Source organism: Thalassophryne amazonica, chromosome 3, assembly GCF_902500255.1.
Source record: "Thalassophryne amazonica chromosome 3, fThaAma1.1, whole genome shotgun sequence".
NCBI classification, from domain to species: Eukaryota; Metazoa; Chordata; class Actinopteri; order Batrachoidiformes; family Batrachoididae; genus Thalassophryne; species Thalassophryne amazonica.
In genome coordinates, this window is record NC_047105.1 from 78,674,661 (window position 1) to 78,688,293 (window position 13,633).

Below are 13,633 nucleotides of genomic sequence, written 5' to 3' on the forward strand. Positions count from 1 at the left end.
CCCAGACAGAGCTTTAATTCATTTGAAAGCTTGTCTCTTAGTCTTGTCCATCCAAATTGGAAGTCACAAAAACCAGTTTTATTTGTTATTATCTATCGTCCACCTGGTCGTTACTGTGAGTTTCTCTGTGAATTTTCAGACCTTTTGTCTGACTTAGTGCTTAGCTCAGATAAGATAATTATAGTGGGCGATTTTAACATCCACACAGATGCTGAGAATGACAGCCTCAACACTGCATTTAATCTATTATTAGACTCTATTGGCTTTGCTCAAAAAGTAAATGAGTCCACCCACCACTTTAATCATATCTTAGATCTTGTTCTGACTTATGGTATGGAAATAGAAGACTTAACAGTATTCCCTGAAAACTCCCTTCTGTCTGATCATTTCTTAATAACATTTACATTTACTCTGATGGACTACCCAGCAGTGGGGAATAAGTTTCATTACACTAGAAGTCTTTCAGAAAGCGCTGTAACTAGGTTTAAGGATATGATTCCTTCTTTATGTTCTCTAATGCCATATACCAACACAGTGCAGAGTAGCTACCTAAACTCTGTAAGGGAGATAGAGTATCTCGTCAATAGTTTTACATCCTCATTGAAGACAACTTTGGATGCTGTAGCTCCTCTGAAAAAGAGAGCTTTAAATCAGAAGTGTCTGACTCCGTGGTATAACTCACAAACTCGTAGCTTAAAGCAGATAACCCGTAAGTTGGAGAGGAAATGGCGTCTCACTAATTTAGAAGATCTTCACTTAGCCTGGAAAAAGAGTCTGTTGCTCTATAAAAAAGCCCTCCGTAAAGCTAGGACATCTTTCTACTCATCACTAATTGAAGAAAATAAGAACAACCCCAGGTTTCTTTTCAGCACTGTAGCCAGGCTGACAAAGAGTCAGAGCTCTATTGAGCTGAGTATTCCATTAACTTTAACTAGTAATGACTTCATGACTTTCTTTGCTAGAGAAAAAATTACTCATAACCATCCCAAAGACGTATCGTTATCTTTGGCTGCTTTCAGTGATGCCGGTATTTGGTTAGACTCTTTCTCTCCGATTGTTCTGTCTGAGTTATTCTCATTAGTTACTTCATCCAAACCATCAACATGTTTATTAGACCCCATTCCTACCAGGCTGCTCAAGGAAGCCCTACCATTATTTAATGCTTTGATCTTAAATATGATCAATCTATCTTTGTTAGTTGGCTATGTACCACAGGCTTTTAAGGTGGCAGTAATTAAACCATTACTTAAAAAGCCATCACTTGACCCAGCTATCTTAGCTAATTATAGGCCAATCTCCAACCTTCCTTTTCTCTCAAAAATTCTTGAAAGGGTAGTTGTAAAACAGCTAACTGATCATCTGCAGAGGAATGGTCTATTTGAAGAGTTTCAGTCAGGTTTTAGAATTCATCATAGTACAGAAACAGCATTAGTGAAGGTTACAAATGATCTTCTTATGGCCTCGGACAGTGGACTCATCTCTGTGCTTGTTCTGTTAGACCTCAGTGCTGCTTTTGATACTGTTGACCATAAAATTTTATTACAGAGATTAGAGCATGCCATAGGTATTAAAGGCACTGCGCTGCGGTGGTTTGAATCATATTTGTCTAATAGATTACAATTTGTTCATGTAAATGGGGAATCTTCTTCACAGACTAAAGTTAATTATGGAGTTCCACAAGGTTCTGTGCTAGGACCAATTTTATTCACTTTATACATGCTTCCCTTAGGCAGTATTATTAGACGGTATTGCTTAAATTTTCATTGTTATGCAGATGATACCCAGCTTTATCTATCCATGAAGCCAGAGGACACACACCAATTAGCTAAACTGCAGGATTGTCTTACAGACATAAAGACATGGATGACCTCTAATTTCCTGCTTTTAAACTCAGATAAAACTGAAGCTATTGTACTTGGCCCCACAAATCTTAGAAACATGGTGTCTAACCAGATCCTTACTCTGGATGGCATTACCCTGACCTCTAGTAATACTGTGAGAAATCTTGGAGTCATTTTTGATCAGGATATGTCATTCAAAGCGCATATTAAACAAATATGTAGGACTGCTTTTTTGCATTTACGCAATATCTCTAAAATCAGAAAGGTCTTGTCTCAGAGTGATGCTGAAAAACTAATTCATGCATTTATTTCCTCTAGGCTGGACTATTGTAATTCATTATTATCAGGTTGTCCTAAAAGTTCCCTAAAAAGCCTTCAGTTAATTCAAAATGCTGCAGCTAGAGTACTGACGGGGACTAGAAGGAGAGAGCATATCTCACCCATATTGGCCTCTCTTCATTGGCTTCCTGTTAATTCTAGAATAGAATTTAAAATTCTTCTTCTTACTTATAAGGTTTTGAATAATCAGGTCCCATCTTATCTTAGGGACCTCGTAGTACCATATCACCCCAATAGAGCGCTTCGCTCTCAGACTGCAGGCTTACTTGTAGTTCCTAGGGTTTGTAAGAGTAGAATGGGAGGCAGAGCCTTCAGCTTTCAGGCTCCTCTCCTGTGGAACCAGCTCCCAATTCAGATCAGGGAGACAGACACCCTCTCTACTTTTAAGATTAGGCTTAAAACTTTCCTTTTTGCTAAAGCTTATAGTTAGGGCTGGATCAGCTGACCCTGAACCATCCCTTAGTTATGCTGCTATAGACGTAGACTGCTGGGGGGTTCCCATGATGCACTGTTTCTTTCTCTTTTTGCTCTGTATGCACCACTCTGCATTTAATCATTAGTGATCGATCTCTGCTCCTCTCCACAGCATGTCTTTTTCCTGGTTCTCTCCCTCAGCCCCAACCAGTCCCAGCAGAAGACTGCCCCTCCCTGAGCCTGGTTCTGCTGGAGGTTTCTTCCTGTTAAAAGGGAGTTTTTCCTTCCCACTGTAGCCAAGTGCTTGCTCACAGGGGGTCGTTTTGACCGTTGGGGTTTTACATAATTATTGTATGGCCTTGCCTTACAATATAAAGCGCCTTGGGGCAACTGTTTGTTGTGATTTGGCGCTATATAAAAAAAATTGATTGATTGATTGATTGATTCTCTATTTGTGTCTTTAAATTTATTAAAATTCATAGATTTGGTCGATTACATTACAATTCAAACTTTGTTTTGAGTGAAAAACCAAGCCTTACCGAGACATGTCCAGAGTCTGTTCAGATTGAGGGAATCCAGATATAGTTTAAGAGGTTGTGTAATTTTTATGAAACCACCAGTAAGAACAAATGTAAAGGGTTTTTGTGTGTCTGTGGTTGGGGTGAAGAAATGGAAAGAATGTTCAACAGAGGTTAGAATGAGTGGTACCTTAGTAAGATTTAAGAAACTACTCAAAAAGAACATCATGTCTAAGTATCATAAAGAAGCAAATATAGTTTGATTTATAGGGAATGTTCAATTTATAAGTGGGATTTATTGTATATTTGAATGTGTGGGTATTTATATGCGTATGTAGATATATAGATATGGGTAGGTGTATATGTATATATTTATGTATGTAAAGTATATACGTATGTATATAGGTATATATGGCACAGCCCAAGCAGAGGGTCACCCCCAAGAGCCTGGTCTGCTTAGGGTTTCTTCCTTATAGGGAGTTTTTCCTCACCACAGTTGCGTAGTGCTTGCTCTGGGGGTTGGTTGGTAAGGTTAGTCCTTACTTGCGTAAAGTGCCTTGAATTGACTTTCTTGTGATCTGGTACTATATAAATATAATTATAAGTGAATAGTATATTGATGTGTATGTCTGTGTGTCGACATGTACAACCCCTGGCAAAAATTATGGAATCACCAGCCTCGGAGGATGTTCATTCAGTTGTTTAATTTTGTAGAAAAAAAAACAGATCACAGACATGACACAAAACTAAAGTCATTTCAAATGGCAACTTTCTGGCTTTAAGAAACACTATAAGAAATCAAGAAAAAAAATTGTGGCAGTCAGTAACGGTTACTTTTTTAGACCAAGCAGAGGGAAAAAAAATATGGACTCACTCAATTCTGAAGAATAAATTATGGAATCACCCTGTAAATTTTCATCACCAAAACTAACACCTGCATCAAATCAGATCTGCTCGTTAGTCTGCATCTAAAAAGGAGTGATCACACCTTGGAGAGCTGTTGCACCAAGTGGACTGACATGAATCATGGCTCCAACATGAGAGATGTCAATTGAAACAAAGATGAGGATTATCAAACTCTTAAAAGAGGGTAAATCATCACGCAATGTTGCAAAAGATGTTGGTTGTTCACAGTCAGCTGTGTCTAAACTCTGGACCAAATACAAACAACATGGGAAGGTTGTTAAAGGCAAACATACTGGTAGACCAAGGAAGACATCAAAGCGTCAAGACAGAAAATTTAAAGCAATATGTCTCAAAAATTGAAAATGCACAACAAAACAAATGAGGAATGAATGGGAGGAAACTGGAGTCAACGTCTGTGACCGAACTGTAAGAAACCGCCTAAAGAAAATGGGATTTACATACAGAAAAGCTAAATGAAAGCCATCATTAACACCTAAACAGAAAAAAAACAAGGTTACAATGGGCTAAGGAAAAGCAATCGTGGACTGTGGATGACCGGATGAAAGTCATATTCAGTGATGAATCTCGAATCTGCACTGGGCAAGGTGATGATGCTGGAACTTTTGTTTGGTGCCGTTCCAATGAGATTTATAAAGATGACTGCCTGAAGAGAACATGTAAATTTCCACAGTCATTGATGATATGGGGCTGCATGTCAGGTAGAGGCACTGGGGAGATGGCTGTCATTACGTCATCAATAAATGCACAAGTTTACGTTGATATTTTGGACACTTTTCTTATCCCATCAATTGAAAGGATGTTTGGGGATGATGAAATCATTTTTTAAGATGATAATGCATCTTGCCATAGAGCAAAAACTGTGAAAACATTCCCTGCAAAAACACACATAGGGTCAATGTCATGGCCTGCAAATAGTCCGGATCTTAATCCAATTGAAAATCTTTGGTGGAAGTTGAAGAAAATGGTCCATGACAAGGCTCCAACCTGCAAAGCTGATCTGGCAACAGCAATCAGAGAAAGTTGGAGCTAGATTGGTGAAGAGTACTGTTTGTCACTCATTAGGTCCATGCCTCAGAGACTGCAAGCTGTTATAAAAGCCAGAGGTGGTGCAACAAAATACTAGTGATGTGTTGGAGCGTTCTTTTGTTTTTCATGATTCCATAATTTTTTCCTCAGAATTGAGTGATTCCATATTTTTTTCCCTCTGCTTGGTCTAAAAAAGTAACCGTTACTGACTGCCACAATTTTTTTTTCCTGATTTCTTATAGTGTTTCTTAAAGCCAGAAAGATGCCATTTGAAATGACTTTAGTTTTGTGTCATGTCTGTGATCTGCTTTTTTTCTACAAAATTAAACAACTGAATAACATCCTCCGAGGCCGGTGATTCCATAATTTTTGCCAGGGGTTGTAGTAGTGAATTTGTATTTATGTAAATATGACTGATTAGAATTGATGGACTTGTACTAGCAGGGGTGGGTGCTAATAAGCTTTGCTTCAGCCCACACCCTTTCGGACTCACTAGTTTTGTTTATGCGTTTGTATAATTGTTCATTTTTTTCTATTTGAATATTTTGTGTGCCAAATAAAAAAACTTTGTCACTTTGTCACTAAGCTAAGCTACCGGGAGCCAGTGAGTTTGGTACAAGTCTACTGCTGTCAGCTTGCTGTCGGGTTCCTGGGACGTTGCAGATGGACCTGTTAAATTGCTGCTAGCTTGACGATGACCTGGCTGGGTTCTCAATGACTTCTATTGGCATTGAAATTTTGAACAGTCCGAAATATTGTTTCTCGATTGTCCCACTAATCCTGATTGTCCAGATAGTATCTGGCGTGCTCCAGGAAGACCATGTATGCTTGGAGGTGGGTTGGGGCGGGGTTGGTGATTATCATGTGAGTTTGTCATTTTGCAATTTTTTTTTCCATCAGGAACCCAACCAGACATATGAAATGGGGGGGGGGGGTCGTCTTTAAGTTGTTGTATTAGCGGTTATCAAAACTAACTTTTAGGTTAGCTGTGTCCACCACTGCCAGAAAGGATTTCCAGTCAAACATTTTGAATGGTTAAAATTATAAAAATACAAATAAATCCTCCACTTAAGAAATACAAAGAATCAGACTAAGCCTCGTGCATTCATCGTTCATTTGTCCAGACTACAGCTTGGTGCTGCTTCTTTTACTAGACAATGAAGAAACACAGTATCAATTGACTTGACATTAATTTTACTTTATCATAATGGTACAATAATGCCAAAAGCATGAATGAAGTTTGTATTGAACTGCCAGTCCAGACAAAGAGGTACATGCAGGCACTGACAAACCAACTAAACACTCAACTGCATTTCCTTCTCCCCCATTCTATGCATCTTATCTCTAAATTATGACTCGCATTCTGTTTATCATCTTCAGCGGCTTTCTCCACACACACAGCAGAATAAGACAGGAGTTCTTCAAAGAAGATCCAATAATTATCTAAAAACTGCTAGTGTACAGCAGTTAAACTGAAGTGGTTCTCAAGATATATACAGTTGTCCTGCAGACAGCAGGGGCATCATGCATAAAACTCAGTGCAGATTTACCACTCAAACTGTGTATTCACAAAGGCTGAACGGTGCATCTGCATTCTTTTCACCAGCATTGTAAATCCATGTGTACATACGATTCTCCTTTATAAATCTACTAGGGACACTGTACAATCTGTTGTCCACTCCAATCTTCAGCCATGAGTGGATGTAAACATTCCCTCAAGTCAGCATTTGCAATAAAACCTGTCTCTCTGGTGCTGTAGAGAGCAGGGGGCTGTGTGAATAAGGAGCTGGCCTGACAACATGTATAGACCTAGGCTCAAATAACAGTCTATGTCCTTGGACAAACTCTCAATCTACTGTACACTATCTCAGTCCACTCAGCTGTAAATGGGTACTGGCCTGTGGAAGTAACCTGTGTCAGGCTGGCGTACCATCAAGGGGGAGTGGTAGACTCTCATCTGCTTGACACTATGGAATCCAGAGCTGTGCACAAGAACCAACAGGTCTGAGGACCTCCTTAGAACTTATGTCTTCTCTTCCAAGGTTGCTGTAAAGCCAGAGCCATTTCCTCACACAGCTCACAGAGAACAGTAACCCCCCCCCCCCCCCCCAAAAAAAAACCCAAAACAAAAATAAACAAAGGAGAGCAGGACAAGCAGTATTTCAGTGAATTTGAGACAGTCACTGGAGAGGTGGAGGTCTCTTGCAGAATCACAAACAAAAGAAAAGCCACTGACTAGAAAAAGTTAGCATGCTCATCAACTCATGCATGACATTTATAGCAGTCACATCTACCAAATAAATATACAGTATTAACAAGCAATGGCAAGGTTTTGACCATGACCTATTTTTAAATAGGTCACCAGGGTGCCACACTGCTTACGTGCAAACTCAGCCAAGATTTCGATTAGAAGAACATGTGCATCCAATATGAAAGCTACACCTGGAAGTGTTGAGTTATTGTAGTGACAAAGGGTGTGATGGACGAAAATAAATAATATGTTATTGGTAGGTAATGGAACAGCTTCGTCCTCTGTTGAAGTAAGTTCTTTTGTCTTCTCCCTTTTCCCCTCTCAGGGTCACCACAGCTGATTCGATAAGATCTGCTTGTTGATTTGGCATACGTTTTACACCAGATTTCCTTCCTGAAGCAACTCCACATCACATGGAGGATGCGTATGGATGGTCTTGAATCAGGAACTTTCTGCTTTGGAAGCAAACACACAAAGCACTTGGCCGCTACATTGCTGCTGAATACACAAAATATTCAGCATTCTGCATGAGCAGCTTTCCATGTGCATATGTATATATCTACTTTTATATTACACTGTATACTCTAATGTTAGTTATATTAATAAAAGACATGATGACATGATTTGCTGCTAAAATGCACTTTTAGTTAGATGCTAACTAAATACATCTAATCATGATAAGAAAGGTAATGTCTGTGGCACTGGCTGCTTTGCATTCTGTCATCTTATTTTTCATTTCTACTTTACCATATCAGAGGGCTTGTTCTAAACAAATGTGGCCACACTTTGTCTAATTCTTTAGGTAGGAGGCACGGTGACTTAGTGGTTAGCACTGGTGCCTCACAGCAAGAAGGCTGTGGGATCACTTCCTGCTTTTCTGTGTGGAGTTTGCATGTTCTCCCCATGTCTGCATGGGTTCCCTCTGGGTGTTCAGGCTTCCTACCACATCTAAAGACATGCAGGTTAGGTGGAGTGGAAACTTCAAATTGACCACAGCAGTGCGGGTGAGTGTGAATGTGTTTGTTTGTCTGTATGTGCCCCTGTGACAGACCGGCGTCCTATCCAGGGTGTATCCCGCCTCACGCTCTATAACTGCTGGGTTAGGGTCCAGGCCCCTGTGACTCTTAATTGGGGTAAGGAGGTGTAGAAAATGGATGGATGGACAAATGAGGTGTGCATGCACATTCCCACCACATATTCTCCTGCTATAGATTCCAGTTCACATGCAGAAAAAGGTGTATGCATAGTTTTTGTGTGTGCACCCTGTTTATAAATAAGGCCCCAGGTCAGTAGCACTGTGAATGTCTTTGAGCATGCACATGCCCAAAATGTGCAAATTTGTCAATGAAGAACCAAAGATGTTACACTTTTCTAAGTGTTGATGGTCTGGTCAAACTGGGATCCAGAGATACTGCAGAGTTCAGTGCACCCCATCTGTTGAGCAAAAATGCACATCAGCACCAGTCAGCAGTTCAGTGCTGCAGATTTAAATATACACAACATTTTTCATCCATTGCAACTGCAGTCACTGAAATAGAAATTTGAACTTAAAGTGGCAAAAGGTCAATATGCTTGCTAAGTATCAAATGAGTGATTACAGACACTGAAGATGTATGGACAGGTGGACAGGAGAATGATCTACTAACTGACCTTTCTATAACACTGTTGTTACACTGAAGTTCTCTGACCAAAATCTCCATCTCCTCCTTTAGATGATGCATCCTAATGCAAAGGAGGATACAGTGTCAGAGCAAGTGTCTCTGGCACACACACACACACACACACACACACACACACACACACACACACACACACACACACACACACACACACACACACACACACACACACACACACACACACACACACACACACACACACCTGGAGACCATTTGGTCCTTGTCTCTGGGTGTGGTTAGAGGCTGCTGACCTGCGTTCCTGGACTGCAGACTGATCAAGATTCTATCCAAATCCTAAGGATGAAACATCAGCTGTTACTTCACCAAGATGATACATGAGTACAGTAGTAGCAGTGAAGATCTGTGAACAGCAATTTGATTTCATGGTGAGAAAATGCACGACAGATGCAACGTTTGCTATGACAGTGCTGACGGACAAGTATAGAGAAGGTCAGAGTTATGCTGTGTGTTTGTGGATTAAGAGAAAGCTTATGACAGGGAAGAGTTGTGGGTATTATATTAAGAAGTATGGAGTGGTAGAGAGGGTGGTGCAGATTATGTAGAGGACAGTGGCATAGCAGTGAGATGTGCAGTAGGAATGATGGATGCATTCAAAGTAGAGGCAAGATTTGGGTTGACAACTGACAAGATCAGACATTATTCTCCGTGGACTTTGAAGTTTGTAGGTGACATGGAGGCCTATCATGAGAGTAGAGAGCAAGCTGAGATGAGCCAGGAGAGGTTGAGGTATGCTATGGCAGGAAGGGGAATGAAAATCAATCAGGCAAAAGAGTATGTGTGTGTGAATGAGAGGGAGGATGTGAAATGGTAATGTTGCAAAGAGTACAAGTGCTGAAGACAGCTATGTTTGAATACTGGGATCATCTGTTCACAGCAATGAAGTGTGTGTTAGATAGGTGAAGAAGAGAGGGCAGGAAGGGTAGAGTAGTGTGGCAGGAATGATTTGTGATAAAAGTATCTGCAGAGTGAAGGAGAAAGACGAATACTGAGACCAGCTATGTTGTACGGCTTGGAGGTAGTGGTGCTGACAAACAAATAGGAGGACATGCTGGAGGCTGCAGAGCTGAGATGCTGTGATTTTCTTTGGAAGGGATGATGATGATGGACATGATTAGGAATGAACATATCAGAATGACAGTGCAGGCCATATGGCTTGAAGACAAAGTGAGAGAGACAAGACTGAGATGATCCAAGCTCGTTCAAAGGATATGAATGGAGAAGGATGCTGAAGATGGAGCCACCAGGCAAGAAGAGAAGACAAGGGACCACAGAAGAGGTGTGTGGATGTGGTTGGTGTGGCAGAAGACACAGAGGACAGGGTGAGATGAAAAAAGATGGTCTGCTATGCTGACCCTTAAGGGGTGGGGTTGGGGCATATGAAAGAAGAAATACATGAGTAACACTGAAAGAGAAAGCTGATTATCATAATCATGCAATATTCCGGGAATCCATTCATTACTAAAGTCAATTATTAAAGGAAAAATGTGGAACTTAATGGGGATATGCCCCTTTTCACTATTTTATTACCATGTAAATTCAACACCTGTACAATATGAACTGTTCATTGGACCAGATGGGACATTTTAATGATGCTGGTTTGGGCTCTGAAATAGGTTTGAATAATTCCTGAGTGTTTAAAAATATATATTGCAGAGCTTTTTGTCTTTATTGCTAGTGTAGTTGCTATCCCAACAATACTGTTTACTATTTTGTTTTTTGGCATAAGATTGCAGGGAACGTATACAGTCAGTAGAAACAAAAATGCAAATTTATTGACCTTATTCTGGCACTGCTCGCTTATTTCCAGGTCTGCCAACAAGCCGACAGAGAAAGAACTGAAATCCTCCAGTCGGGTCTGCATCTCCAACAAAAGACTGAAAATACAGAGAAACATTTTTGTTGGAACAGTCAAATTACAAGTTCTTTTCAAAAGCAGTTTTGGACTGCTTTCATTGAAAGATCAAAAAAATAATAATAACCTATCATAAACCTCAAATCGCAGGTCTTCATTATTTCCTTAAACCAGAGATCTCAAATCCTGCTTCTGGAGAGCACCTGTCCTGCATGATTTGCAATTCTGCCAACTCCACCCACAGATAATTAACTCAGTCAGGTGCTTTGATGCCGGTTACTCTAATATGATCACTTTTTTCAGTAAAGAGTAATCTAACGTGTTAATCTTTCCAAATCAGTAATCAGATTAAAATTACTTCTCCAAGTCACTGTGCGTTATTATTTTTGTACTGTGGGTTGATTGCAGCAGTAAAACCGGCCCATGATCAGGAGGAGGTCAGCATTCGGTTGAACTGTCCACTTTGCCCACCTTCATTGAGCTACGAGCTTTTCCTCTGCTGTGGACCAGCTCCGAGTTGAAAAACAGTTGTCTCTAAAAGCGCTCAGAGCTATGGCTTTACAAAGACATGTTTGCACTTTTTTTCCTCCTTTATTTAAAACTCTGTGCTGCTGTGTGTCCTCGCTAAAAACAGCTAATTTGAGATGCATTATCAACCAATACTAATTCTTTTTTCCACCCAAATGCGCCTAAAGTCTCTTTCTGAGGACGACATGACATAAAAAAACGTTGATAAAACTTTCTTTCCTGTCAATGTGGTCACATTTTCTGCACAAATAAACATTATCCATTCTTCTGATCAGACAGTAAGCCAGGGGTGAATCCACATGGGAAGAGGGCTTGGGTGGGGTAGGGGGAACCCCCCCTGAGATTAAAGGTCTACTTTTGACAACATTACCATTACTACTACTACTACTACTAATAATAATAATAATAATAATAATACCAATACCACTTATAATAATAATACTAATAACAAATAATAATTTCAACAACTGAAATCTTTTGAAATAATTTAAATGTTAGAAAGAATTTAATAGTTACATTTACAAACAATGTTTGTTAGAGACTGTTTTACTGTTACAGTGCTATCAACAGTTAAATATGTGGTCAAGAAAGTGACTATATTGTTTATAAAACAAGTATTTATGTTCATTGAACAAAAAAAGGTAGTCTTTGATGTTCAATTTTGTAATAAAGTTTAAAACTACCCAATATATGAGATTTTTTTTTTTTTAAGCGTAATCAGAAGTAATAAAACAAATGCATGGGAATTAAGTTGTGTTATTGTTCATTTAAAAACACGAACCTAAAAGTGTACAGATGCGCATTTGTTTTGAATCACTGTCCCTGTATGAGACCAGTCTGATCATTTGAGTTTAGGCAGACAATGCCTAAACTCAAATGGGTATCTGTTCCTGAAACCCTCCTGTCCTGTGCACCAGCAACATTTCCTGTATATTCGTTTTGTGAATTGTTTTGGAATTTGTGTCAGTAGCATGGCCCAAGCAGAGGGTCACCCCTTTGAGTCTGGTCTGCTTGAGGTTTCTTCCTCAAAGGGAGTTTTTCCTTACCACTGTCGCCTGTGTGCCTGCTCTGGGAGTTGGTAAGGTTAGACCTTACTTGTGTGAAGTGCCTTGAGGCAACTTTGTTGTGATTTGGCGCAATATAAATGAAAATAAATTGAAAATATGCAACAAATTTATGACAAAATTTGGTGTAAAATTTCACGGATGAGATGGTTGCCAAATAGTGACACGACAATGATTTCAAATCTGCAGACTAAGGTTTTATGAGATGCAGTCAAAAATGAAAAACAAAATGGACAAAAAAATATTGCACGCGGTCTGGCTCGACATGATGCGTGACATAAAAACAAACATACAAACACTTAATGTGCTGCACATTAAATTCATTGCAATGTGAATGAGACAAGCTGTAATCAATTCATAAACATTTAATGAAAAAAGTTTACATTTACACTTTGTCTCACAGTGCTAAAGTGGCTGACAACAGCTCTGTGCCGCTCTCAGATTATAGCTACTGTAAAAAGATTCAAAGAATTTTCAAAAACAGAACTCGTACCAAACAGTGATGTCTAAACCGAGGTGTGCACTGAACCATGAGTTCTGTGTACTGTGCCACCCCTGTGTTGAGTCAATAAGTGACTGAAGTTGAAAAGTTAAAAAAATAAATAAATCTATGATGTGTCAACACAACTGTCACTGCATATGCACACGTCTCATAAACAAGCTTGAATGATGCTATTAAAGTGAAACCTGATCCAGTGTTTAAATGTTCTGGAGCTAACAATGCAGATATTGAAGATCTGAGAAGAGTAGCACTTTATCATGTGTGAAATATTGCAAAGATCCAACCAATTTTGTCTTTGGCCTATGCAGAGGTATTGATCCATGCTTTTGTGTTGTCAAGAATTGATTTTTGTATTGCTTGGTTTTTGGTTATGCTATTTAAAAGCATTAGAGGTCTCCAGATGATCCAGAATGCAACTGCTCGAAAGCTTAATGATATAACCTCATAACCCACTGGTTGGCTGTTGACAGGAGGGAAGATTTTAAAGTTCTGTTGTTGACTTATTAGGTGTCCTCTAAGGGCGATGTGATTCACCATGTCATGTTTCATTGACATATCAAAAACTAGATGAAAACACACCCCTTTTCTTGGCTGCCTGCAATTGGTAATGGTGGGGAATATTTATCGCGTAGTGTCTTATTTTTGTTTTTACACAATTTATTTGAAATTAT

The 13,633-nt window shown here is 39.5% G+C and overlaps 1 protein-coding gene across 2 annotated transcripts in view; it reads right to left on the minus strand.

Moving 5' to 3' along the window:
• Window positions 1-6,242: 6,242 nt before the first annotated feature.
• ikbke (inhibitor of nuclear factor kappa B kinase subunit epsilon) overlaps window positions 6,243-13,633 on the minus strand; it is a 56,006-nt gene continuing 48,615 nt past the window's right edge. The window contains exons 18-21 of one of the 2 annotated variants that reach the window (XR_004559627.1): window positions 10,794-10,890; window positions 9,247-9,289; window positions 8,967-9,038; window positions 6,243-8,750 (exon numbers count right to left, since the gene is read on the minus strand). Coding sequence is in view for 1 of the 2 variants with exons in the window: in XM_034166919.1 (XP_034022810.1) it covers window positions 8,678-8,750; window positions 8,967-9,038; window positions 9,198-9,289; window positions 10,794-10,890 (334 nt within the window). In the remaining variant the exon portion in view is untranslated. Of the gene's footprint in view, window positions 8,751-8,966; window positions 9,039-9,197; window positions 9,290-10,793; window positions 10,891-13,633 lie in introns of both variants that reach the window. The other variant, XM_034166919.1, reaches the window with a different exon arrangement.